General features: G+C 41.9%; 1 protein-coding gene across 1 annotated transcript in view; it reads left to right on the top strand.

Moving 5' to 3' along the window:
• DOCK7 (dedicator of cytokinesis 7) overlaps window positions 1-26,708 on the top strand; it is a 227,951-nt gene that overhangs the window by 4,197 nt on the left and 197,046 nt on the right. Inside the window, exons 2-8 of the mRNA XM_023515104.1 lie at window positions 4,529-4,704; window positions 4,896-4,964; window positions 10,188-10,317; window positions 10,422-10,634; window positions 11,538-11,623; window positions 19,227-19,293; window positions 21,032-21,181. Of these exons, the coding sequence (XP_023370872.1) occupies window positions 4,900-4,964; window positions 10,188-10,317; window positions 10,422-10,634; window positions 11,538-11,623; window positions 19,227-19,293; window positions 21,032-21,181 (711 nt within the window). The 5' untranslated portion in view covers window positions 4,529-4,704; window positions 4,896-4,899. The remainder of the gene's footprint in view (window positions 1-4,528; window positions 4,705-4,895; window positions 4,965-10,187; window positions 10,318-10,421; window positions 10,635-11,537; window positions 11,624-19,226; window positions 19,294-21,031; window positions 21,182-26,708) is intronic.

Here is a 26,708-nt window from a genome sequence, read left to right as displayed (position 1 = left end):
TGTGGATGTCTGGAATCCCGGGATGCTCTCATTGACATTGTGGATGTCTCGAATCCCGGGATGCTCTCATTGACCTCGTGGATGTCTGGAATCCTGGGGTGCTCTCATTGACCCCGTGAATGTCTGGAATCCCGGGATGCTCTCATTGACACTGTGGATGTCTGGAATCCCAGGATGCTCTCATTGACCCCGTGGATGTCTAGAATCCCAGGATGCTCTCATTGACCCCGTGGATGTCGGGAATCCCGGGGTGCTCTCATTGACACTGTGGATGTCTGGAATCCTGGGATGCTCTCATTGACACTGTGGATGTCTGGAATCCCGGGGTGCTCTCATTGACATTGTGGATGTCTGGAATCCTGGGGTGATCTCATTGACCCCGTGGATGTCTAGAATCCCGGGATGCTCTCATTGACACTGTGGATGTCTGGAATCCTGGGGTGCTCTCATTGACACTGTGGATGTCTGGAATCCTGAGGTGCTCTCATTGACCCCGTGAATGTCTGGAATCCCGGGGTGCTCTCATTGACATTGTGGATGTCTGGAATCCCGGGGTGCTCTCATTGACCCCATGGATGTCTGGAATCCCAGGGTGCTCTCATTGACATTGTGGATGTCTGGAATCCTGGGGTGCTCTCATTGACCCCGTGGATGTCTGGAATCCCGGGATGCTCTCATTGACATTGTGGATGTCTGGAATCCCGGGGTGCTCTCATTGACCCCGTGGATGTCTGGAATCCCGGGGTGCTCTCATTGACATTGTGGATGTCCAGAATCCCAGGATGCTCTCATTGACCCTGTGGATGTCCAGAATTCCAGGGTGCTCTCATTGACACTGTGGATGTCTGGAATTCCGGGGTGCTCTCATTGACCCCGTGGATGTCTGGAATCCTGGGGTGCTCTCATTGACATTGTGGATGTCTGGAATCCCGGGGTGCTCTCATTGACCCCGTGGATGTCTGGAATCCCGGGATGCTCTCATTGACCCTGTGGATGTCTGGAATCCCGGGATGCTCTCATTGACATTGTGGATGTCTGGAATCCCGGGGTGCTGTCATTGACATTGTGGATGTCTGGAATCCCGGGGTGCTCTCATTGACACTGTGGATGTCTGGAATCCCGAGATGCTCTCATTGACATTGTGGATGTCCGGAAACCCTGGGTGTTCTCATTGACACTGTTGATGTCAGAATCCCGGGGTGCTCTCATTGACCCCGTGGATGCCTGGAATCCCGTGGTGCTCTCATTGACCCCGTAGATGTCAGAATCCCGGGGTGTTCTTATTGACCCCGTGAATGTCCAGAATCCTGGGGTGCTCTCCTTGACACTGTGGGTTGAGGGACTCACTGCTGCTCGGTAGGTATTCCCAGCTTTCTGTGTGGACTTCTCTTATATTGCTCTGGTGGAGAGTTGGAGTGTCCTGTTACAGGGTGTCCTGTCTCTCTTGGTGAGAGAGCGGTCTGGCTGCACACTTGGGCTTTGCTGTTGTGGCTGTGGGTGGACCTGCCGTTTTTTATGTACTGTTCGGCTGGAGTAGAGCAGTTTTTATTTAACTGTGTTTTGTTTTGCTGCCTCTTGATCCTTGAGTTGGAAAAACAGGCTTTTTTTTTTCCTGCGTCTTGGTGTTTCTGGGTTGGGGGCTCCTCTTGCTCTAGGTCTGGAATATATAAGGCACAATTCTAGGCAACTCCTGCCGTCCTTGGGTCCTGATGTCCCAACGGGTCTGCCCTTTTCTCTCCTCCTTTGAAAGTCTTTGTGTGGTTGCTTTATATGTAATGTCCAGGGTTTTTAGTTGTACTTAATGGAAAGAATAAGGAGAAGTGTACGCACTCCATCTTCCTGGAGGTGGAAGTATCCTTAGCAGCTTCTGGTGCTGAGCACTTTTCCATGTGCTTAAGACCATTCTCACTTATATTTTTCTTTGTGAAATGCCTCATTACTTTCTTACCCCATTTATTAGAGTGTATGGTGCTTTTTAAAAATTGAGATGTAGTGCTTTTCTTTTTTCTGAAACAGGGTCTTGTTGTGTTGTATAGTAGAGTCATCGCAGCTTACCCCAGCACTTGAATTTCCAGGCTCAAGCAATCCTCTTACTTCTGTCTCCCGAGTAGCTGGGACTACAAGCACACACAACCAGGCCTGGCTAATACTTTTTATTTTTTGTAGAGACAAGGTCACACTGTTGCCCAGGCCGAGGACTTCTTTGTATACTCTAGGTACTAGTCCTTTATAAAATATGTTTTATAAATGTTTCCCCTGAGTGTGGCTTGCCAAATCCTTTTCCTAATACAGTAGAACCTCTGTAATTTGACCAAGGGACTGTAACAAACTGGTCAAAACATATGGAGGTGGTCAACATAAGGACCTGGGCCTCCTGTACTGATTCGTACCTGTGGTGGTCAGTGCAGGGAGCTGGTCAGCTGTCGGGCTTCTGCTCTAGGCTCTTTGGAGGCATCAGAAATTTCTGTGACTGTTCCTACTTGTATCGTGTCTAAGAAAACTTTGCCTACTCCCAAATCATGAAGACATTCTGCTTTATAGTTTTAACATTGATATTTATGTCTGTGATCCATCTCAGTTTAATTTTTGTATATGTCGTGATATAAAGATTAAGGTTTTTTTAAAATCACAATATGGATATTCACTTGTTCTAGCAACAAAGGTTGAAGAAAAATTTCTCCTTCTGTTAAATTGCTTCCTTTCCCTCTGTTAAGAGCATCCTATCTTTTTTTTTTTTTTTTTTTTTTTGCAATTTTTGGCCAGGGGCTGGGTTTGAACCCACCACCTCTGGCATATGGGGCCAGCGCCCTACTCCTTGGAGCCACAGGTGCCGCCAAGAGCACCCTATCTTGGTAGGCTGGATAAGTTACAATGCTAGTGAGAGGAAAAAAAAGCCTAAATGAATTTTAGAGCTTGAAAACTCAATTTCAGATTTCTGTTCTGCCATTTTGTGGCTTTATTTTCAGGTGTGGATTAACTTCTTGGGACACGAGAACACCTTTCTCTACAGAATTGAGATAGTCATTACCGCTAACGTCCAGGGTTTGGGAGATGCTTTAAGTGAGATAATGTATAATGATAATAACTGCTGTCTTTTGTCTATTTAAGATATATTAGTCATTTATTATTTCAGTTAATATCTTTAAAATGTGGTGAGTTGTTTAGTCCAAACCAGCCTACGTTAAAACACCTTCTACTTAATAACGTGGACCTACCCGGGGACGGGCTTCAGGGCTTTTATTCTAGGTGAGCGTCTGGAGAAATAGCATGGTCTTATTTTCACTGGTCTGCCACTGCACATGTGTTACATGTGCCCTGGAGTTTTGTCTGAATGTTTTTTCTTTCTCGAACTAGATGAGAAGTGTGGTATCTTATTAAAAAGTATATATTCAACTTGGCTAAAGAATACCATGAATCTTCTGTTATTGCTGGTAGATACTTTTAATGAGGTCTGTGTATAAATAGAGCAAAATAAATTTATTCTCTCTCAGTGGGAAAGGTCATAAGTCTGAGCAGCGTCACTGGACTGAAGTGAGCGTTCTGGCAGGGCCGTGCTCCTCACAGGCTCAGGGCGGCATCAGCTCCTGGCAGGGCCGTGCTCCTCACAGGCTCAGGGCGGCATCAGCTCCTGGCAGGGCCGTGCTCCTCAGTGGCTCTGGGCAGTATCCGTTCCTTGCTGGCTTCTGGCATTTCCTGACTTGTGTCTGCATCACTTAGATCTTGCAGGCCAGAGTTTTCAGATCCCTTTCGGTTCCATCTTCGTGTGACTTTCTCCTCTGTGTCTGGCCCAGATCTCCCTGCGTTTCCTCACAGGAGTGTGTGTGACTGCGTTTAGGACCCCCTAGTTAATCTGGGATAATGTCCCCATTTTAAGGTCCTTTTTCACATCTGCAACGACTCTTATTTTTGACATTTTTCCCGTGTAAGCTGACATGCACAGGACCCATGGATTAGGATGTGGAGCATTTTTGGAGGGCCATATTTCAGCCTACCAAGTCCGGTTGTATGTTTTTTACCAGAATAATCAACATTAACAAGGTAAAAGTACTGTTAAAAAACTTAGTAACGAAAATGCCAAAGATATAAAAAAAAAAGAATTCTTTCAGTTGAGTACTTTGTAAACTTTGAAGTGTAATAAAGCTTTTAATTATTATTACAATTTTTATGTCAGAGTTACATAGGCAAAGTCTAATCAGAAGGTTAAATATATGAACGGGTGGTTCCTGAGGCTCAAAGGAGTGGGGCACCGGCCCCGTATGCTGGAGGTGGTGGGTTCAAACCCAGCCCTGGCCAAAAACTGCAAAAAGAAAAAAAAAAAATAGAATATGACCAAAAGCTTTGTGGAGTCCAAGAAGGCTGATACTTGTGTTTTCTGTAGTGCATCAGGCTAAATAAGTTAAAGTTTTAGGAAGAGCTAGGTTAAAAGCATGTTATGGTTTTTAAAAAACAACGAATTTTCTTTGCTTAAACTTTTAAGAATCTTCCACGCACTTCTGTTTACCTCTCTCTCCCACCTCCTTTTATGAAGGTGCCCCTCACGGAAGCAGTAGACCCAGTAGATTTCGAAGATTACCTCGTCACTCATCCTTTAGCCGTGGATTCCGGGCCATTAAGGGATTTGATCGAGTTTCCTCCAGATGATATCGAAGTTGTTTATCGGCCTCGGGACTGTAGAACCCTTGTTTCAGCTGTACCTGAAGAAAGGTAAGGAGATATTTACCCGCCTGTGGTTTTAGTGTGACTATAGAAAGGCCACTTTCCATTATTTTATTTAGAACCAATTTCCTTATGACTGTGTCATGTCTTGTTATAACAACATGAACTGTAGTGACTGAATCCCCAGACATCAGTGCTTGCCTGTCTAAATTACAAAAATGTTTTCTTCTTAAAAATAGTGAAATGGATCCTCATGTTAGAGACTGTATAAGAAGTTACACAGAAGACTGGGCAGTTGTGATCAGAAAGTAAGTTATATGTTTTTGATAACATTTAAAAATACTGAGAGGGACTCCGATGTGTACAAATAATCAACGTGTTGAATCCCATAATGGCATAAATGTATTTATGATCTTTGTACAAATGACTTAATAAAAAAAATACTGAGAAGGGTTTGTAAGTGGATTAAGGTAGAATAGTGATAATTGTGAGATCTGAAAATTTATTTAAACAAAATACTTGAAGAAACAGAGTAGAACCTTGTATATAGACATTTTCTTAGGAATTCCACAATTATTTTTACTTGCTTTCCTTATAAAGTAGTAGGTTTGTGGGTATAGTCTTTCCATATTATTACAGATCATTAAGATCTAGTAATATATAATAATAATGATTTTATAGTCTAATTCTTTGATGAAACCATGGCAAGATATTGATGAATAATTTATATTTCTCAAAAAAAATCCAATTTAATAACACTTAAACGGCTCAGTTAAACTTCATGGTCACTTTTCCAACTCAAGTTATCTGAAAGGCCTTTGCTTTTTCTAACTGATGGTTTTGGGTCTTTGATCTGTGTATCCAATCAGTTAAATATTTGTGAAACAATGTTTTCTTCTATTCCAAATTTATTTTTCTACCAGGCTATGTTTGAAACCTCAAGTCAGATTAAGAAACAAAACTACCTTTCCTTTGCTAATTTACATAGTGCAGAAGCATTTTCATACCGACACGTCTTAGCCTTATGTTACCATAGGAGACAAAATCACCGAAGTAGTAGAGAATTCTGATCTATGCCGAAGAGCACTGCAAACAGGACGGGTCCGTTGCTTGTTGTTTCGAAACCCTCATGGCTGCTGTTTTATTTTACTGGGCTTAATATTGTGCTAAGTATCAGCCTGGGGGATAATGCTGACTTGGTTTTTAGTTTGAGTGTGACCTAATAAAAGCACAGTCTGCTGCCCTTTATATAGAAGAGCTGTGTTTTATGAACTTACAATTTTGATAATTATTTCATCAGTAGCCTGCTTTTAGACATCACTGAAAGAAACTTCCTCTGTCAGGTAATTTGGAAGTCTTTACCTCTTTACACGTATGTTGGAACCCTGTTATTAGAAATCTTAATAAGAGGAGGTTAGTTGTAAAATATATTGACCTCAGAATCGTGGAATCTAATTTTGAGACAGAGTCTCAGTATGTTGCCCGCAGTAGAGTGCTGTGGCTTCACTGCTCACAGTAACTTCAAATTCATGGGCTTAAGCAATTTTCTTGCCTCGGCCTCCCAAGTAGCTGGGACTACAGGCGCCCAGCACAACACCCAGCTATTTTGGTTGTTGTTGTTGTAGTTGTCATTGTTGTTTTTAGCAGGCCCAAGCTGGGTCTGAACCTACCACGCCTGGTCTGTGTGGCTGGTGCCCTACCCACTGAGCTACGGGGTGCTGAGCCTTAATCAAGGGGCTGCTAATCTTGACTAAGGCAAGAGTGTAAGGGAATTAACATTGATGGGAACTTACTGTGTGTGAGGCATTTGATTGAGCACTTTATATTCACCTCATTTAAGGTTCTAACAGAAAAGGTAGCTCAGGCTCCGAGTAGTTAAGTGACTTCTGTGGTTCCACAAGCCACAAACTGAGGTAGCCAGAATTGGAACGTAGGAGCATCAGATTCTAAAGCTCACCTTTTTTCCTGTTATACTAGTCATCGTACATTATCTGCTTCGGTAAATGGAAGGTCAAAGGGTACTTTTGGTGAAATAGAAGTTGCGAGGTATTTCTCAAAAACAGCAGGTAGATATGATTAGAACATAAGAGAGAACCGGAGGACAGGGTAGCGTAAGGATAAAATGTACACAGAAGCTTCAGTAGTGCTTTCAGCTCGGAAGCAGGGAACACAGCAGTGATGGGGGCCTGGAGCAAATGCTGGAGACCTGGTTCTGTCGGAACGCCCCATGCCGTGTGTGCACAGCGGTGTCGGCAGAAACCACTCTCCTGTTTGTTAGGAGCCGTGCTTGGGTGGATAGGACTATGCCCAGGGTGAATGTGCCTTGCAGGAAGAAGGAGCCCTTAGACCTAGACGGCTAGAGATTGGCAGACTTCGCCTGGCAGCAAGATCTGCATGTTCCCTACAGCTGCTGGGCTTGGGTTGGGATGAGTGGATACCGTAGTTCCAGACAGATGTGGGGGATGCAAATTCAAAACTGAACATAGGCCAGGCGCAGTGGCTCATGCCTGTAATCCCAGCACTCTGGGAGGCTGAGGTGGGTGGAGCTGAGGAGTTTGAGACCAGCCTGAGTTTAAGACCTTGTCTCTACTAAAAATAGAAAAACTAGCCCTGCATTGTGGCAGGCTCCTGTAGTCCCAGCTGCTCAGTAGACTGAGGCAAGAAGATCACTTAAGCCCAAGAGATTGAGGTTGCTGTGAGCCATGATGCCACGGCACTCTACCCAGGATGACAAAGTGAGACTGTCTCAAAACAAAACAAAACAAAACTGAACATAGAACCCAGAATTGCCAAGTATGTGATGAGAGCTAGTACATTTGAAACAGAATTATTAAACTACAAATAAAAGGACTAATAATTTAGGAAAGATTAAATATAGATTAAAATCCCTAAATTTGGTGGTGCCTGAGCTTAAGCAGCTAAGGCGCCAGCCACATATACCAGAGCTGGTGGGTTTGAATCCAGCCCAGGCCTGCCAGACAACGACAACTACAACCAAAAAATAGCTGAGTGTTGTGGCCGGCGCCTGTAGTCCCAGCTACTTGGGAGGCTGAGGCAAGAGAATCCCTTAAGCCCAGGAGTTGGAGGTTGCTGTGAGCTGTGACACCACAGCACTCTACCCAGGGTAACAGCTTGAGGCTCTGTCTCAAAAAAAAAAAAGAAAATCCCTAAGTTCAATGAATACATTTATGTGTTAATGTTCATAAAATATGTAAGGGGGTATGTTAACCATAAAGGAATCAATTATTTATCTTTGGAAATTAAGAAAAAAAATTTTTTTGAGACAGAGTCTTACTCTGTCACCATGGTGACCTGGCTCATGGCAACCTCAAAGTCTTGGACTTAGGGGATCCTTCTGCCTCAGCCTCCTAAGTAGCTAGGGCTACCGGCACCTGCCATGATATCTGGTTAATTTTTCTATTTTTAGTAGAGATGGGGGTCTCACTATTGCTCAGGCTGGTTGCAAATTCCAGAGCTGAAGTGATCCTCCTGCCTTGGCCTCCCAGAATGCTAGGATTATAGGCATAAGCCATCGTGCCTAGCTTGGAAGTTAAAAATTTGATTAGTGAAAAAATACACATATTAAAAACTCAGCAGATGGGCTTAATGGCAGAGTAGATGTGTCAAAAGAGTGAAACAGGGAGTGATAAGAGGAAACCACAGGCCAGATGTGGGGGCTCACACCTGTAACCCTAGCACTTTGGGATTGCTTGGACTCCAGAGTTTGAGACCAGCCTGAGCCAGAGCCGGACCTCATCACTACTAAAAACAGAAAATGTTAACCAGGTGTTATGGTGGGTGAGAGTCTTGTGTGTACCAGACAGTTTACTAAACACTGAGGATACAGCACAGGGAGCGAAACTGACTGGTCGTCCGCACGGAGCTTATGTTCCAGTAGGGGATGAGGTAGATGAAGACTACTACATACATGGTAGACGTGGTAGAGATGAGCCCCTGGAGGAAGGGAGAGGGTTAGCCTTTGGTTATCTGTGAGAAGAGTGGGAAGAACAGAACATGCGTGGGACCCGTGCGGGAAGCTCCCTGGCAGTGTCCAGGGAACAGTAAAGAGGACGGTGGCTGGAACAGAGTAAACGGAGGTGAGAACGCAGTTAGACGGGAATCACGTAGAGCCCTTCACAGCAACTGACTGGAGGACGGGATGGTAATAAGGAAAGAGTATTGATCTTTTCAGGATTCTTGTATACATTGTCAGTTTTTTTATGACATAGGCAACATTATTCTCATTTAACACAGAAACTTACATTTGCAACTTTACAAATTAAGGCACTTACAACATTTCATGAAAGATTAAGATACCTGCTTGTAAATAGTATCTTTCATATCACTAGATTTAGTGTTTTTGTTTGAAGTGGTTTCAGAAAAAAAACAAATTTTTTTTTGAGACAGTCTCACTTTGTCGCCCTTGGTAGCGTGCTGTGGCGTCTTAGGTCACAGCAACCTCAAACTCTTTGGCTGAAGTGATCCTCTTGCCTCAGCCTCCCAAGCAGCTGGGACTACAGGCGCCCGCCACAACATCCAGACATTTTTAGAGACAGGGTCTTGCTCTGGCTCAGGATGGTCTCAAAACTGTGAGCTCAGGCAATCCGCCCACCTCAGCCTCCTAGAGTGCTAGAATTACAGGCGTGAGCCACCGCACCCAACCAGAGAAAAACATTTTATTTTGTGATTATGCTGTAATGCTAGCATCATGTGGTTGCTATTTTAATAGCTTTAGTTCAAGAAGATTGGATGTCAGTGGTCCATAGCAAATGTGAATTTTTGAATTGGCTGGTGGCAAGAACCAGCCATCTTCTGGTAATCATTACTGCTTCTCACAGTTTAACTCTGCAGAGGGTTAAATCATGAATGGTAATTGCTCCTTGACCAGCTCTTATCTGGTGTTATTGACTATTGGCCTGTTAGGAAAAAAGAGTACATTGACTGGAGTTGTTTTAGCCACATCGTGTGTATATGTGTGTATATCTATGTGTACAATGTTAATTAAATTATGTGTGTATACAGGGGTGGTATAGATTTTCTGTGTTATGTTTTACAAGTCCACAGCTTTAGGTTAAGATCTTTTTATAAATAATGAGACATAGCAAAAACCTTCTTGGTTATTTGAAATTCTCAGATTTAGTGGTATGTACATACACATGTATTTAACCTTTCAGAAATTTATATTATTATTAATACAATATATATTTTCTGCTTTCTCATTTTTTTCTTTAACGTGGCTTTTCTTTTTACTGACAAATTCTCTGAATTGAAAGTACAACTTAAATTATGTATACACACTTGGCATTTGCGTTTGGGACCTCATTATCTATTCTTTAGTTAAATTAAAGGAACTTTGGATGGAAAATCTCTTAAACCTATGGTTAATTGTTTAACACACTCGAGACTGCTAGGAGATGTCCTTATCATCTAAAGAAATAATGCAAATAATAACTGGCTTCTTGTGTACTGATGCTGAAAAAGTGAAATAGTTTCAAAAATTGATATTCATTTAACTATTTTATTTTGAATAGATATCATAAACTGGGGACAGGATTTAATCCCAATACGTTAGATAAACAGAAAGAAAGGCAAAAAGGTTTGCCAAAACAGGTCTTTGAATCTGATGAAGCTCCAGATGGCGCCAGCTACCAGGACGATCAAGTAATTAATACTCTTATTCTTCAATGACTATAAGAATTTATTTTAAAATATTTTATTTTCCATTTATTAATCATCATGTTCATATTTAACGTCCCTGATGGCAGGATGATCTTAAGAGACGTTCAATGTCCATAGATGACACTCCCCGGGGGAGCTGGGCCTGCAGCATCTTCGACTTGAAGAATTCACTTCCCGATGCCTTGCTGCCCAACCTACTGGACCGGACTCCCAATGAGGAAATAGACCGGCAGAATGATGACCAGAGGAAGTCAAACCGCCACAAGGAGCTCTTTGCTTTGCACCCATCACCAGATGAGGTATAGATGTTTGCATATAAAGAAGCAACTGATTGGGCAGTGCCTGTGGCTCAAAGGAGTAGGGCACCGGCCCCATATGCCGGAAGTGGCGGGTTCAAACCCAGCCCTGTCCAAAAAAAAAGAAAAGAGGCAACTGATTATAAAAAGAGATTTTGGGAAAGTATTATTTACATACAGTATTACAATAATGTAGGGAGGAAAATTTAACTGAAACATAGCTATAATTTTTATAAATGAGTATTTTTTATATTACTGAATTCATTCTTAATGAGTCACTTCTGTGAATTGAACATACTTAGGATTTAATGACTTCTATTTATGAATAAATGGGTCATTCTTTGTTCAGTGGTGTAGACTAAGAGGATTAGTAAAATAGATTCCTTTTTAAAATTTATTTCAGGTTAGTGTGAGAGTACAAACAACCGAGTCACAATATTTGAATTTGTTAGGTAGAGTCCCCCCATAGTTATGTCCTGTACCCCAAAGGTGTGCCATACACCCCTACATCGTGCCCACTCAGTGGGAGCACTCCCAACCCCCCTCTTCTCCCTCCCTCCCCCCAACTTGAATTGAAATGAGTTTTTCTCCTACGTGGACGTGAATTAGATCGTCTACTGGCTTTTATATTACTGTTGAGTATGTTGGATATTTGCCTTCCCATTCTTGGGACTCTTTACTGAGGAGAATGTGTTTCAGCTCCATCCAGGTCAATACACAAGATGGATGGCACCATCTTTTTTAATGGCTGAATAATATTCCACGGTATACACACACCAGTTTGCTAATCCATTCCTGAGATGATGGGCATGTAGGTTGTTTCATAAAATAGATTCTTAAGGATACAAGTTGTGCAGCGTTGAAATCTGATGAGCATGTTCATTTTGTTTTGCTTGTCACTTGTAGGAGGAATCCATAGAGCGGCTTAGCGTTCCTGACGCACCCAAAGAACATTTTGGTCAAAGACTTCTCGTAAAATGTTTATCACTCAAGTGAGTACTTTTAGAAAACTGGATAACTTTTATTTTCCTGGGTAATATTTTGAATACTAAGGTAACAAAAATCTTAGTGGATTTTATACTTATATTTATGTCCTTTTAAGAAGTATTGTTGCAAACACAATTTTAAATGCTGTTCAGCATTCAAACTTAGGTGTGAACTAAGCTTTTATTTATTTATTTATTTTTTGAGACAGAGTCTCACTGTGTCGCCCTTGGTAGAGTGCTGTGGCATCATAGCTCACAGCAACCCCAAACTCTTGGGCTTAAGCGATTCTCTTGCTTCAGCCTCCCAAGCAGCTGGGACTTACAGGCACCCTCCACAACTCCCAGCCGTTTTTTTTTTTTGTTGGTGTTGTTATTGTAGTTGTCGTTGTTTGGCAGGCCCGGGCTGCGTTCAAACCCACCAGCCCTGGCGTCTGTGGCTGGCGTCTGTGGCAACGTCTGTGGCCGGCGTCCTAGCCGCGGAGCTCCAGGCGCCTGAACTAAGCTTTTAGAGCATCGCTGGTTCATAGGTGAAGGTGAATAATTGCAGCAGCCATACAATTAGTTATAAAATGTGAAAAAATTATTCACAAAATCTTTAGTATTTACCCAGACGCTGTTCTTGATTGGGGAATATGAAGAAAAGGTATCTTTTTCCTTAAAGAGCTAGTTTTGTATTTGCTACATGTCAGGCTTTGTTTTTTGAAGATTTCTAAGTGTATATATATTTCCCCTTAAAAAAGTTAGATGACTTCCACTAGCATTGAGATGATGTCTCTTTCATTTGTACTCTGCTTCATGAAGTTCTTTCTCTTATTTTAGTCCATGCCGTCTTCAGAATAATTCATAAGATAGGTCTTATTTTTTCATTTTACAAATGTGGAAAATAGGATTCAAAGGCTTAGTGGATGTTAACTGGCATTCTCATTATTATGCAAAACAAACACCTAACTGCAAAACAAACTCCTTCCTCTTTCCATTATATCATGTTAATATTATAAGTTACTTATTAGTTCTGACTTAAGAAAAAAGAAGTTTCAATTCATAGAGCTTTCTAAAAGAAATAACTCATAGGGATAGGTGACGTTTGTGTGTAATCTCGCAGTTTTCTTTCCTTGAAAGTGAAGACTTTCTATATTTAGTTAGATTTATTCGGAAACCTGTTAGATGAACTGCGGTAAGTCTTTTGAATATCTGGACACTTAACATCAGTTCTTATTTATAATCTTCTTAATTTGTTTTCCAAAAGTTTTAATATAATTTGCATGTTATAAAATTCACTGTTCTAAAGTGTACAAGTCAGTGGTGTGTATTCCTAGAGTTGTATGACTGTCACTCATATCTGCTTTCAGAACCTTTTTATCACAGCAGAAAGAAAATCCATACTCATAATAGTTTGTTCAGGCTTCCACAACAGAATACCATTACCAGACTCGGTGACTTGATAGAAATCTGTTTCTTAAGTTCTGGAGGCTGGAAGTCCAAGGTCAGGTGCTGGTGGTTGGTTTCTGGCGAGGCCTCTCGTCTCAGCTTGCAGAGGCGGTCGTGTGCTGTGCTCCCACGTGACCCTTCATTTGTGAGTGCGTGGAAAGGGAGACTCTCTGCTTCTTCCCCTTCTTAGAACCTGGGGTGTCCAGCCTGTTGGCTTCTCGGGGCCTCTTTGGAAGGAGAAGAGTTGTCTTGGGCCACACGTTAAATACACAAACACTAACAAAAGCTGATGAACAACAACAAAAAAGTCCATGCATAATCTTCATGACATTCACCACCACAGATAAGCAAAAAATCCTCACATAATAATACTAGTTGCGTAATGGCCCATTCAGAGAGTGTTTTAACGTTGTTGAACAGGTCCCAAGTTTGTGATCACCAATGTAGAAAATGTATGTATCTAAGTAATAAAAAATCTTTGTTTTTTTTTGGGTTTTTTGTAGAGACAGAGTCTCACTTTTATCACCCTGGGTAGAGTGCTGTGGCGTCATAGCTCACAGCAACCTCCAACTCCTGGGCTTAAGGGATTCTCTTGCCTCAGCCTCCTGATAGCTGGGACTACAGGCACCCGTCACAACACCCGGCTATTTTTTGGTTCAGTTCAGCTGGGGCCGGGTTTGAACCCGCCACCCTCGGTATATGGGGACGGCGCTGATCCACAGGCGCTGCCCATATCTTTGGTTTTTTAAAAAATATACATGTTTTTTGGCCGGGGCTGGGTTTGAACCCTCCACTTCCGGCCTATGGGACTGGCGCCTTACTCATTTGAGCCACAGGCACTGCCCTAAAAAATATTTTTTATTATAACAGTGGGCAACATAAAAGTAGTGGGATACTTGACATTGTGTTTGAGAAACTAAGGCATCACTGTCTGGTTTGATGAAAGTAGCTGCAATTCTCAGTGAGTTCTCAAAGTGTTTATAAGATATTTTGATTCTAATTTTACTCTTCCTGTGCTTCATTCTTGAAAATACTTTCTCGTAAATGTTAAGTGCTGCCAAAAAGTGATGACATGAATAAGATGTGACTGTGAAGTGAGGGATATTTGTTTCCGGGCAGACAGGACCTATAAAAGTCCAGTAAGAGACACGATCACATTTTTCTTTTTTTTTTTTTGAGACGGAGCCTCAAGCTATCCCCCTGGGTAGAGTGCCATGGCATCACGCTCACAGCAACCTCCAACTCCTGGGCTCAAGCGAGTCTCCTGCCTCAACCTCCCAAGTAGCTGGGACCACAGGCGCCCGCCACAACGCCCGGCCATTTCCTGGTTGCAGCCATCATTGTTGTTTGGCGGGCCCGGGCTGGGGATTCGAACCCGCCACCCTAGGTGTATGTGGCTGGCGCCCCAGCCGCTTGAGCCACAGGCGCCGAGCCGATCACATTTTTCTTTAAGTTCAATGTCAGATTGCAGCTCCGTGCATTCAATTTAAAACTTGGCAGATAACATGTTCACGTCAACTAAAAATGGAGTTTTAAACACACCAAAATATTATTTTCCCAGAAATCTCCAAATGTGTTTTCAAATTCTTGTATGAAATAAAAATCAAGGCTATATATTTTTCACTGTTCACAGGACTGTGTTTAGCCAATGTGTGAAAATACATAAAATTGTTTGCCTTAATTTGAGCTGGCCATAATTTCAGTTTCGTTTGGATTGCGGTTATGGTTTGATATTGTTATGTTAAGTTGGTTTTCACCTTAAGACTTAGGTTTAACTTATTTACATAAGTAGTTAAATCCACGATAAATGCTAAATCTGTAAGTCAGTTTTCATCTTCAAGTTCTGGCACAAATTTGGTTTTTGGTACCATAAACAACTCAATAACATGTCATAATCATATAGTCTTTTCAGCATTTGGCTTTGACTTAGCCATCTTACTTCTGAAAAGTAAATGATGTCACCGTAGTCAGCCTTGACATTCACACAGACATGATTCAATCCCTTGGCCTTTATGAAATTCAGTCTTTTTTTTTTTGAGACGAGTTTCACTGTGTCACCCTCAGTAGAGTACCGTGGCGTCATAGGTCACAGCTCACAGCAACCTCAAACTCCCAAGTAGCTGGGACTACAGGCGCCTGCCACAACGCCCTATTTTTTTGTTGTTGTTGTTGTAGTTGTCATTGTTGTTTTTAGCAGGCCCAGGCCGGGTTCAATCCGGCCCCTAACCACTGAGCTGTGGGTGCTGAGCCTGAAATTCAGACTTGAGGATGAATTTGCATGATGTAATCTATTATTAAAGCTTTTGCACATAGATTTTCTTGACGTACGAGGCAATGATACTTCATCAAGTGTGAGTTTGGGGCGGCTATTACATTGTCTCTATTAATTTTACACGTCTCTCTCTTTACCTGCTGTCGCCAGGACACCATCAGTGCCTATGGCAGATACGTTGACAAGGGAAACCACTTTGTCATATTTTTTACTGCTTCGTAGAAATCTCTGGGTTTAGTTTTATCTTTTAACGGCACTAAAGAAGCCATTTCTTCACTGCATTATATTTGCCATCAATACTTCTAATAAAAACGGCAAGTTGAGCTGTATTTGTGGCATCAGTGCTGGCATTCGTTGCCAAAGCATAAAATTTAAAATTTGCAGCTTTACTTTCCAAGTTTCTTTTGATGGATTTACCAATTAATTCACCTGATTGTAGTCAGGTGAAATAAACTGATTTTAGAAATATCCTCCTTTTTTTCCAGGGTAAGTTATATCTGCCACGCTTTCCATACGTTGGTTAATCAACTTACCATCACTAAATGGTTTTGATTTTTTTGCTATTAAATGTGCTGCCACACAACTAGCTTTTACAGTGGAATCCATATGAATTGTAGCTTTAAAAAATTTTTTGTTGAGAAGACAGGCTTTTTCCAGTTCTGCTATTTTGTCCTTCCTTATGACACAATCCTTCATGTGATCGAATTGGACAGCATGTTTTTGGATATAATGCCTTTTAAAATTATAGTCTTTGAAAACTTGTGCAAATTCCCTACAGAGTAACTAGAGTGCCTTATTATTTGCCTTGACAAAAGGGTAGTCATCGATCCACTTTTCACTCAACAGTCTTTCTTCATTCATAATCTTCTGTTTTCTTTTGAGATATTGTGGGACCCAAGCTGGGATTGAGAAATAATAGATGAGGGGATATATTTTCATTATGAAAGTTAATTGTCGGCTCGGCGCCTATAGCTCAACCGGCTAAGGCGCCAGCCACGTACACCTAAGGTGGCGGGTTCAAATCCCCAGCCCGGACCCGCCAAACAACAATGACGGCTGCAACCAAAAAAATAGCCGGGCGTTGTGGCGGGCGCCTGTGGTCCCAGCTACTTGGGAGGCGGAGGCAGGAGACTCGCTTGAGCCCAGGAGTTGGAGGTTGCTGTGAGCTGGGATGCCACAGCACTCTACCCAGGGGGACAGCTTGAGGCTCTGTCTCAGAAAAAAAAAAAAAAAAAAAAAAAAGAAAGTTAATTGTCAAGACCATAGAAAGCAAAGTCTGGGAGAGGCAGGGTGACGTTGAGGGTGACCTGTGAGGTGCTGACGTCCCCTTAATAGTGAATAAGAATGCTTACCTGACTTCCATGTTGCAACATGATGTCATCTACAAAATTCATGCTGGAGAAAAGTGCAATTGAGTTCTACCAAAAAATCACAAAAACAATCACAATGTTTTAAATAAGTTTATGATTTTGTGTTGGCCCGCAGCCATAGCCATCCTGGACCAATTATGGCCCACCGGTGGGTTGGACACCCCTGTGAGAACAACAGTTCTGTGGCATTAGTACTCCCCCCTTAGGGTCTCATTTAACCTTAATTACCTCCTTAAAGGTCTTATTGCCAAATACAATCACACTGGGGGAGTCTTGCCGTCTTAATGGTCGCTTGTTTAGGGCAGCAGCAGACAAGTAGACCAACAGAATAAACGAGCTAGAAAAAGACCCACATGTGTATGGATTAATGATTTATAATAAAAGTGGGGACTGCAGAGTCGTATGGGAAGGGCAGTCTTCTCAATAAATTGGAGGGACAGTTGGACATTCTCTTTGTCTCTGCCACCCCATCTCCTTTCTTCTCTTTTTCTCTGTCTGTTTCTCTTTGTGTGTGTGTGTGTCTACACATATATATGAAATGAAATTTGACCACTACCTCACATCGTACACAAAAAATTATTTATAGATTGCTACTAGACCTAAATATGAAAAACTTAACGGTGAAGTTTCTAGAAGACAGTGTAGGGAGATCTTCATGATCTCCGAGAAGGGAAAGATTTCTTTGACAGGACACAGAAAGCACTACCCCCAGAGGACACTATCGATACATTTTACTTCATTAAAACGGACAATTTTTGTTTATTAAAAGACACAAGAGTGTGAAGATAGATAGTAGGGGGAGTAACACACTTAAAAAACGTGCTCCAGAATTCATAAAGAACTACAGGTTGATGAGGAAAAGATCAAACAATAAATAGAAAAATGGACGGAAAGAGGATATCGGAATGGTCAAGAAATACATGAAAAGGTGGGTGTGACACCACTTACCCACCGAGGGACCAAATCAGAAAGGCTGATGGCACGTGGCGTCTTAGAGGACGGGGAGCAGGGCTGCGGAGGCCGACACCTGTCAGGACATCCCCTGGATCCCTTCTCTTTTCTTTGGCTTCTGTTGGGGCTTTGCTGAGAGAGGTGGTGGCAGGAGGGTATCGGTGGCGAGGGAGCTCAGTGAGTGACCATCTTGCTTGCCACCTCCTCCCTGCTGAGTCACTTAGATCCCTTGCCTGCTCCTCCAAGGCCACATCTTGGTGAAGAGTGTCCTGGACAGCTAACCTTTCCAGTTTTTGGCCGCCATGTCCATGTTTTCCATCAGGTCTGTGGTTCGTAAGGACTCCTGCTTTTGCTGGCCCCAGGAACGTCACTCTCTGTAGTTGTTTAACCTGAATCCCTCCCAGGTCGTTGTAAATCGCCCTTTAGTAAACTTTCAGCCCAGTGTGAATGTTCCTGTCTCCTCCCGGTGCCCTGACTGATGCTCCCATAATGCAGAACTGAGCAGCGTCCAGCAGGGCTGTTACACTTCAGCACTGTTGACGGTTTTGCCTAGATGCTTCTTTGTTGTCAGAAGCTGTCCGGGTGACGTAGGCTGCTCATTCACCTCTCGGCCTGTGCCAGCTAAATGTGAGAACCAGAAATGTCTCCTGGGTGCTGACAGATGTCCCCTTGGGGGCAAGATTGTCCTTGGTTGAGAACCACTGCTCTGGAGTTTTGGTTAACCTCACATTACGTATTATTCCATTCAACAAAAATTTACTAAATGTATACTGTATATAAGTCATTGTTCTTAGAAATGAATTATACATATCAATTTGGGTATCCATTTACAAAATAAATTTTGGCCTATTCGTATGATGGGAATTACTGTGCCAGCATTAGAAACAATGGTAAGATTATTATTTATGACATAGAAATCTGTCCATAAAATGTTTAAAAAGCAACTAGAAAATACTATGTATGCCATGACATTGTTTAAAAAAATCCATTTGACGGGCTGTGCCCGTGGCTCAGAATAGTAGAGTGCCGGCCCCAAGGTGGCGGGTTCAAACCCAGCCCTGGCCAAAAAAAAAAAATCCATTTGACAAGTGTATTTATACATAAAGTCGATGTACTAAGCATTAAACTGTTAATTGTGGTTCTTTGGTTCTGTTAATTATGGTTTCTGTCTTTCCTCTGAATATTTTCATGTATTTTCTTAAATTTTTCGCATGGAATATATGTTTTTATAATCTGAAGAAGAAAATATTAGACCTTTATTTTTAAATCTTACTTTAAAATGAACATATCTATGCACGTAAATAACCAGATTACAGCTTAGAAAATGATCAGTGCCTCAAAAAGGACGTAAAATGTTGTGGAGCTTTCTGGCAATTTGAGATGGTAGTTGGAGAAATTAAGGAAGATTAACTGGAGGAGGTAACGGTTAATTTAGACGATGACAGATGTGCCCAGATCAGTGTGTTTGAGGAAGAATGTGTGTAGGCAGAGACACAGATCAAAGGTGCAAGGTGTGAGATTAGAACTTCTCTTTAGATACATCTTGTGTGTTTACATTTAAATTATTTTATCCTTTTCCTTCCTAAAGGTTTGAAATTGAAATCGAACCCATTTTTGCAAGTTTGGCTTTATATGATGTCAAGGAGAAGAAAAAGGTAAGGTTATAAAATTTGACCATAGTCATTTGTCATAATCGTAGGTTTCAGATACCTGTTTTAAGGTTGTTTAATAAGTACTGTTTTTGAAAATTATTCAACATAGATCTTTTAAGAAAAAAATAGAGATTTAATTGATTAAGACTAGTTAAATATTTTCTTATTATAAAATACTTAGGCTAGAAAACTTTTTTTTTTCATTTTTTTCTAAGCGAAAAGTAGCAGAAAGCAACTTTCTTTTAAGAAATAGAAAAGGTGATATATGAAAAACATTTGGGGCAAGTGGTACGTAAGAATGATGACGAGAGTGAAGTTTTTTCTTTTTCTTTCTCTTTTTTTAGAGACAGAGTCTCACTTTATCGCCCTTGGTAGAGCACTGTGGAGTCACAGTTCACAGCAACCTCCAACTCCTGGGCTTAGGTGATTCTCTTGCCTTAGCTCCCGATTAGGTGGGACTACAGGCACCCACCACAACACTCAGCTATTTTTTTGTTGCAGTTCAGCTGGGGCCGGGTTTGAACCAGCCACCCTCAGTATATGGGGCCAGTGCCCTACCCACTGAGCCACAGGCCCCACCCCAAGTTTTCTTGATATATATTTCAAATTCTGAAGGCCATTTTTGCATACTTTAAATATTCTGTATTATACTCTTAGTTTTACTGTTGTATTTTTATTTATTTAGGAATTTTTCAGAAGACTATCTCATACATGGTTTCTTAAATTAACATTCTAAACCTAATGTATCGTAGAAACCTGAAGTGCCTTCAGTGACTTCTGCTGTCCATGTGTGACGTGCTTTCCTTTACTGAAACTCTGCTCCAGCAACTCCCATTTTCTAAACCAAAACCACTGAGATAACATTTGTATAAGTACAAAAAACTTGATAAAAAACTCAATTTAGGCTCTCAATGATAACTTCTTTGGGTACTTTATTAGAAGGTACTTGTTTTTTTTTTTGAGACAGATCCTCAAGCTGTCCCCCTGGGTAGAGTGCTGTGGCATCACAGCTCACAGCAACCTCCAACTCCTGGGCTCAAGCGAGTCTCCTGCCTCAGCCTCCCAAGTAGCTGGGACCACAGGCGCCTGCCACAACGCCTGGCCATTTTTTGGTTGCAGCTGTCATTGTTGTTTGGCAGGCCTGGGCTGGATTTAACCCACCACCTTAGGTGTATGTGGCTGGTGCCTTAGCCACTTGAGCCACAGGCGCTGTGCCAGAAGGTACATTTTTAATGAAGAATTTGGTATATGGAGTGGTGCCTGTGGCCCAATGGGTAGGGTGCTGGCCCCACATACCAAGGGTGGCAGGTTCAAACCCAACCTCGGCCAAACTGCAACAAGAAAATAGCCAGGCGTTGTGGTGGGTGCTTGTAGTCCCAGCTACTCAGGAGGCTGAGGCAGGAGAATCACCTAAGCCCAGGAGTCGGAGGTTGCTGTGAGCTGTGATGTCACAGCACTCTACCAAGGGCGACAAAGTGAGACTCTGTCTCTACAAAAAAGAATTTGGTGTGTGATCCTGTGGAGTCTGTTTACTGTATTTCCACGCAGTTTGTATACTTCTTTAGTTTGATTTAGATGTGTAGAGGTTGATCTCAGTGAAACACAAGGCACACGGTAGGTTAGAGTATAATGTCCTGTATCTGTAATGTTTTAGGACTATATATATAAAATATATATGACTCTTGTTATTTTTTATAAAGTGTACAGATTTTAAAAGTTAACATATGAATGTCTTTTTTAGATTTCAGAAAACTTTTATTTTGACCTTAATTCTGAGCAGATGAAAGGATTGTTACGTCCCCATGTGCCCCCTGCTGCCATAACCACCCTGGCAAGATCAGCTATTTTTTCTATCACTTACCCCTCCCAAGATGTTTTTCTTGTAATAAAGGTGAGAATAACGTTAAATATCTTTATTTATTTGTACAGTGTCTGTGTACTTGTCTCTTTACCAATACTGCATAATTTTGAAGAGCAAAGATTTTGGCTTCGCTGAGTTTTTTTCATCTTGTTATTCCTTACCACAATATTAGACAAACTGTAAGTGCCACCTGGTTTTTCTCGACTGGGGAGCTGTATTAGTCAGTGTTCTCAGAGCTAATAGGAGACATATACACGTATATCTGTCTGTATCTACATTTCTGTCTGTCTATATTGAGAGAGGAATGAGGAAGATAAATTGATTTGTTTTAAGGAATTGGCTCAAACACTTCTGGGGGAGGTGGTGGCTCAGGAGTTTGCAGTTTGTGGGGCAGGTCCGCAGACTGGAAATTCATGTGTGGGTTTGAACTGATGTTACAGTTTTGAGTCTTCCACAGGACAGCAGATCAGAAATGTAGGCAGGGTTTCTAAGTTCAAGTCTGGAGGAGAATTCCTTCTTCAGGAAACCTCAGTCTTTGCGCTTAAGGACATAAGTCCTAACCACATAATGGAAAGTGATCTGCTTCATTCACTGTCTATTGCTTTAAAATGTTTATCACCTCCCAAAAATATCTTTGCAGCAACATCCAGACTGCTGTTTGACCAGACATCTGGGCATCATTGCTTAGATAAAAACTAATCATCACAAGAGCTATACTATTTTATCAGTCAGTTCTAAATCATATGAATGCTAAAAGCTAAATCACTGATGTCAGAGAACATAATGATTTGTCTGTCAGCCAATTAAGAATAAGGATTACATATTGTAAGCTCTCAATATTACTGAGCTACTTAGGTTAGTATGACTTAAAAAATAATTTACCTTAACTTGACCTTGACTTGGGAGTAGCCTAAAATATATTCCTTAATCACTTCATTTGTATAAAATTATTATAAAGAGGTAATGAATTTTAATAAGGTTATAAAATAAATTATGAAATGATTCCTGTTTACCCACAGGAATCATGTCCTAATTTGTGAATATATTCCTGTGAATTCAGGTTAAAATAAATCTTAGTTAGAGGGAACAGTTGAATAAGCAATGATTTAGTAGCAATGGCCTTCAGAAACTCACTTTTTAAAGAGTAAAATTAAGTTCTAGAAATGAATACAAATGACAGATCTATGTTGTTATTTTACACTGAGAAAATAGGTTTTCATAAAATAGAGTATATTGGACTGAATGAGCTGGCGAGATAGAAATGATGGCTGGAATATTGATTGCTGGAAATGTGATTGTTTAGTGACAAGATTTAGTTGTTAGGAGAATGATGGCTTAGATAGGATTAAGGATAAGAAACATTGAATCTAAATTTCAGTATTAGGAAATAAATGAATCATGGTACATTCATATGATGTAATACTAAGAATGTAATAATACCACAATTTGGAAGAATTTTTAATGGTATCGAAACATGTGTGACAATGTTCAGTGAAAAACAAGTAGCATGAAACTACCATATAGTGTATGATTCCAGTTGTGTATGTGTTGTATATATATTATATATATATAGCAAAAGATTTTTCTATAATTTAAAAAGAAAGAACAAATGAAATGGTTATTTATTTAAAATTTTTTTTTCCATTCAAGTTTTTTTTTAATTAAATCATAGCTGTGTACATTAATGCAATCATGGGGTACAGTGTGGTGTTTTCATATACAATTTGAAATATTTTCATCAAACTGGTTAACAGAGACTTTATGTCAGTTTTCTTAGTTATTGTGTTAAGATGTTTATACTCTACTTTTAGAAAGATTCACTTGTACCCTTGTAAGACAAACCATAGGGGTGATCCCTCCAATCACCCTCCCTCCACCCATCCTTCTCTGCTACCCCTCCCCCTTCCCCATGTTCTTAGGCTATAATTAGGTTATAGCTTTCATATGAAAGCTATAAATTAGTTTCATAATAGGGCTGAGTACATTGGATATTTTTTCTTCCATTCCTGTGATACTTCGCTAAGAACATTTTCCAGCTCCATCCATGTAAACATGAAGGAGGTAAAGTCTCCATCTTTCTTTATGGCTGCATGGTATTCCATGGTGTACATATACCACAGTTTATTTATTTATTTAAATTTTAAGGCCAAGATGTGGAGGCTCAGGCCTGTATCCAAACACTTTGGGAGGCCAAGGCAGTAGGACTGTTTGAGGCCAGCAGTGCAAGGCCAGCCTGAGCAACAGAGGCTGAATCTCTACCAAAAGAAAAAGGAAAATTAGCTGGGTGTGGTGGCACGTGTTGGTGGTCTCAGCCACTTGGGAGGTGGAGGTGGTAGGATCGCTTGAACCCAGGAGTTTCAGGTTGCTGTGAGCTGTGCTGACATTACTATACTGTAGTCTGGGCAGCACAGCAAGAGCCTTTTTTTTTTTCTTTTTAGATAGTCTCTCTCTGTCACCCTGGGTTGAGTGTCCTGGAGTTGTAGCTCACAGTGACCTGAAACTCTTGCCTCAGCCTCCCTAAAAGCTGGGACTACAGGTGGCTTCCATCACATCTGGCTAGTTTTCTCTATTTTATTTTTTATTTCCGATTAATTTAAGGGTACAAAGAATTGGGTAGTTTTTTCTATTTTTAGTAGAGACAGGGTCTCACTTTTGGCTCAGGCTGGTCTTGAATTCCTGAGCTCAATCGATCCACCCGCCTTGGCCTCTCAGAATGCCAGAATTATAGGCGTGAGCTACTGTGCCTGGCCCAAGAAAAGTCTTTTAAAGGAAATGTATGTAGCAGGGTTTTTCATCATTTGTAGTGTATATCAGAATGATACTGTTTCTTGAGAGAAAAGTTTACTTGGTTTGTGTATGGGTTAGTTACTACTAGACAAGAAGGAAAATAGAAAACCCCAGTGGAGTGCTCCAGCTGGCATTTACTGAGTTCATGCTCCGGCTGTCTGTGGGTCAGCCAGTTTAAGCTGCTCGGTGGAGATGGCTGTGCCCCTTCAGGTGTCGTAGGTGGCTGTGCCCCCTCAGGTGTCGTAGGTGGCTGCGCCCCCTCAGGTGTCGTAGGTGGCTGCGCCCCTTCAGGTGTCGTAGTTGGCTGCGCCCCCTCAGGTGTCGTAGGTGGCTGTGCCCCCTCAGGTGTCGTAGGTGGCTGTGCCCCCTCAGGTGTCGTAGGTGGCTGTGCCCCTTCAGGTGTCGTAGGTGGCCTGAGTAGAAGTGGAGGATTCTCTGCATGTTCTTCTTTCCTAGCAGGACAGCCTGGCGTACTTTCCTGAGACCGCAGATGTGCTGCAGAGCAGCCCTGCTTTCTGGGTCTTTATCTACATCATCCAGCTAACAAGGCATTGGCCAAAACAGGTCCCGTGACAGGACACAGACTCAGGGAGTTGGGATATACTTGCTCCTTTTATTGGAAGGAGCTTCAGTATCATATAGCAAATGGAAGTGTAAAAGAAGGGTTAAAGATTAGAGCTTAAGGCTCAGCGCCTATAGCTCAAGCGGCTAAGGCGCCAGCCACATACACCTAAGGTGGCGGGTTCGAATCCCCAGCCCGGACCCACCAAAACAACAATGACGGCTGCAACCAAAAAATAGCCGGGCGTTGTGGCGGGGGCCTGTGGTCCCAGCTACTTGGGAGGCGGAGGCAGGAGACTCGCTTGAGCCCAGGAGTTGGAGGTTGCTGTGAGCTGTAATGCCATAGCACTCTATCCAGGGGGACAGCTTGAGGCTCTGTCTCAAAAAAAACATAGGAGAGAACGAGTTGGAGGTTGCTGTGAGCTGTAATGCCATAGCACTCTATCCAGGGGGACAGCTTGAGGCTCTGTCTCAAAAAAAAAAAAAAAGATTAGAGCTTAAAAAAGGTTAAAAATTGGGGCTCTTGCAGGGCCCCAGGTGTGGTGGCTCACAGCTATAATTCTAGCACTCCCAGAAGTCAAGGAGGGTGGTTTGCTTGAGCTTAGGAGTTCAAGACCAGCCTGAGCAAGGGTGAGACCCTGTCTCTACGAAAAATAATAAGAACTAGCCAGGTGTTGTGGCGGGTGCCTGAAGTCCCAGCTACTTGGGAGCCTGAGGCAAGAGAATCACTTGAGCCCAAGAGCTTGAGGTTCTGTGAGCTGTGATGCCATGACATTCTACCTGGGGCAACAGAGTGTCTTGGGGGAAAATAAGAAAAATTGGGCTTTGATCTATAGTTCAGTCTACTGGGGTTCCAGCTCAGCCAGGAGTAATTCCTTGCGCATTTTTATGCTCTGTGTTGGTGTAGTTACCTCCTAGTAAATACGTGAAGGTCACACCACTGCGTTTGGGTTATTATTTTTGCGTCCCTGCCACTTCAAGACAAAAAGTAATGTTGACACAGTTTATTGAAAGTTATTTTAATTAATTTCTATTGGAATATCACATAATTGTAGAAAGAATGTAAGTTAAAAGTATGTAGTTCGATTAATTATCCCCAAATGATTATATTTATGTGGCCATCCATCCACGTTAAGAAATTAAACATTAAGAGAGCCTGTAATCCTAGCTCTGTGGGAGGCCCAGGGAGAGGATCACTTGAGGCCAGGAGTTAAAGACCAGCCTGGGCAATAGCGAGAGCCCGTCTCTACAAAAAAGAAAAAAAATTAGCCAGGCATGACGCAAGCCTGTGGTTCCAGCTGTTCAGGATGCGTAGGCAGCAAGATCTCTTGAGCCCGGGGATTTGAGGCAGCAGGGAGCTGTGACGACACCATGGGACTCCAATCCAGGCAGCAGAGCAAGACTCTGTCTCAAAAAACCTATCAAAATTAGAATTCCAGAAAGCACCCACGAGACTCATTCCGTCCACTGTTCCTTCCTCTTGCACAATTTTTGCCTGTTTTTGAACATAATATTAGTGGGATCAGACAGGATTGCAGATGTTTGTCTTCATTTCTCTGTGCGATAATGATTGTCTGATAAGCGCAGGTCGTGTGCAGCGGTTCTGCACTTCATTTTCTGTGCATTTTCAATTTCATTTTTGATATTCTGTTATAGGTACATATCAGGTACCCGGGCGATTGACATTTGGGTTCCTTTAGGTTTGTGCTTTAATTGGTAATTCTGTGAACACCTGCAGGCCACGGGGACAGACGTGTGTACTCATCACTCTGTTCAGTGTCGTCCTATAAGTAGAATCGCTAAGTCAGAGGATTTTCCTACGTCAGCTTCAGTAGAAGCTGCCACACGGGTTCCAAAGTGCCTGTGATAGTTGCATTCCCATCAGGAGTGAATTAGTGTTTCAGGTCTTCATACCTGGTATTCATCAATTTTTTTTTTTTGTCCATGGCTGGGTTTGAACCTGCCACCTCTGGGATATGGGGCCGGTGCCCTACCCTTTTGAGCCACAGGTGCCACCGGGTATTCATCAACTTTTAAAAATTAAAATATAAGATACATAGAGTGAGATCCACAGAGTATACACATCTGAGGTAAACAGCTTGATGAATTCTTTTCTTTTTTTTCTTTTGACACAGAGTCTCACTATGTTGCCCTGGGTGAAGTGCTGTGGCATCACAGCTCACGGCAACCTCAGACTGTTGGGCTTAAG

Source organism: Otolemur garnettii, unplaced genomic scaffold (genome assembly GCF_000181295.1).
Source record: "Otolemur garnettii isolate 467f Iridium unplaced genomic scaffold, OtoGar3 scaffold00066, whole genome shotgun sequence".
Classification (NCBI taxonomy): Eukaryota; Metazoa; Chordata; class Mammalia; order Primates; family Galagidae; genus Otolemur; species Otolemur garnettii.
This window is presented reverse-complemented; position numbering and strand designations above follow the sequence as displayed.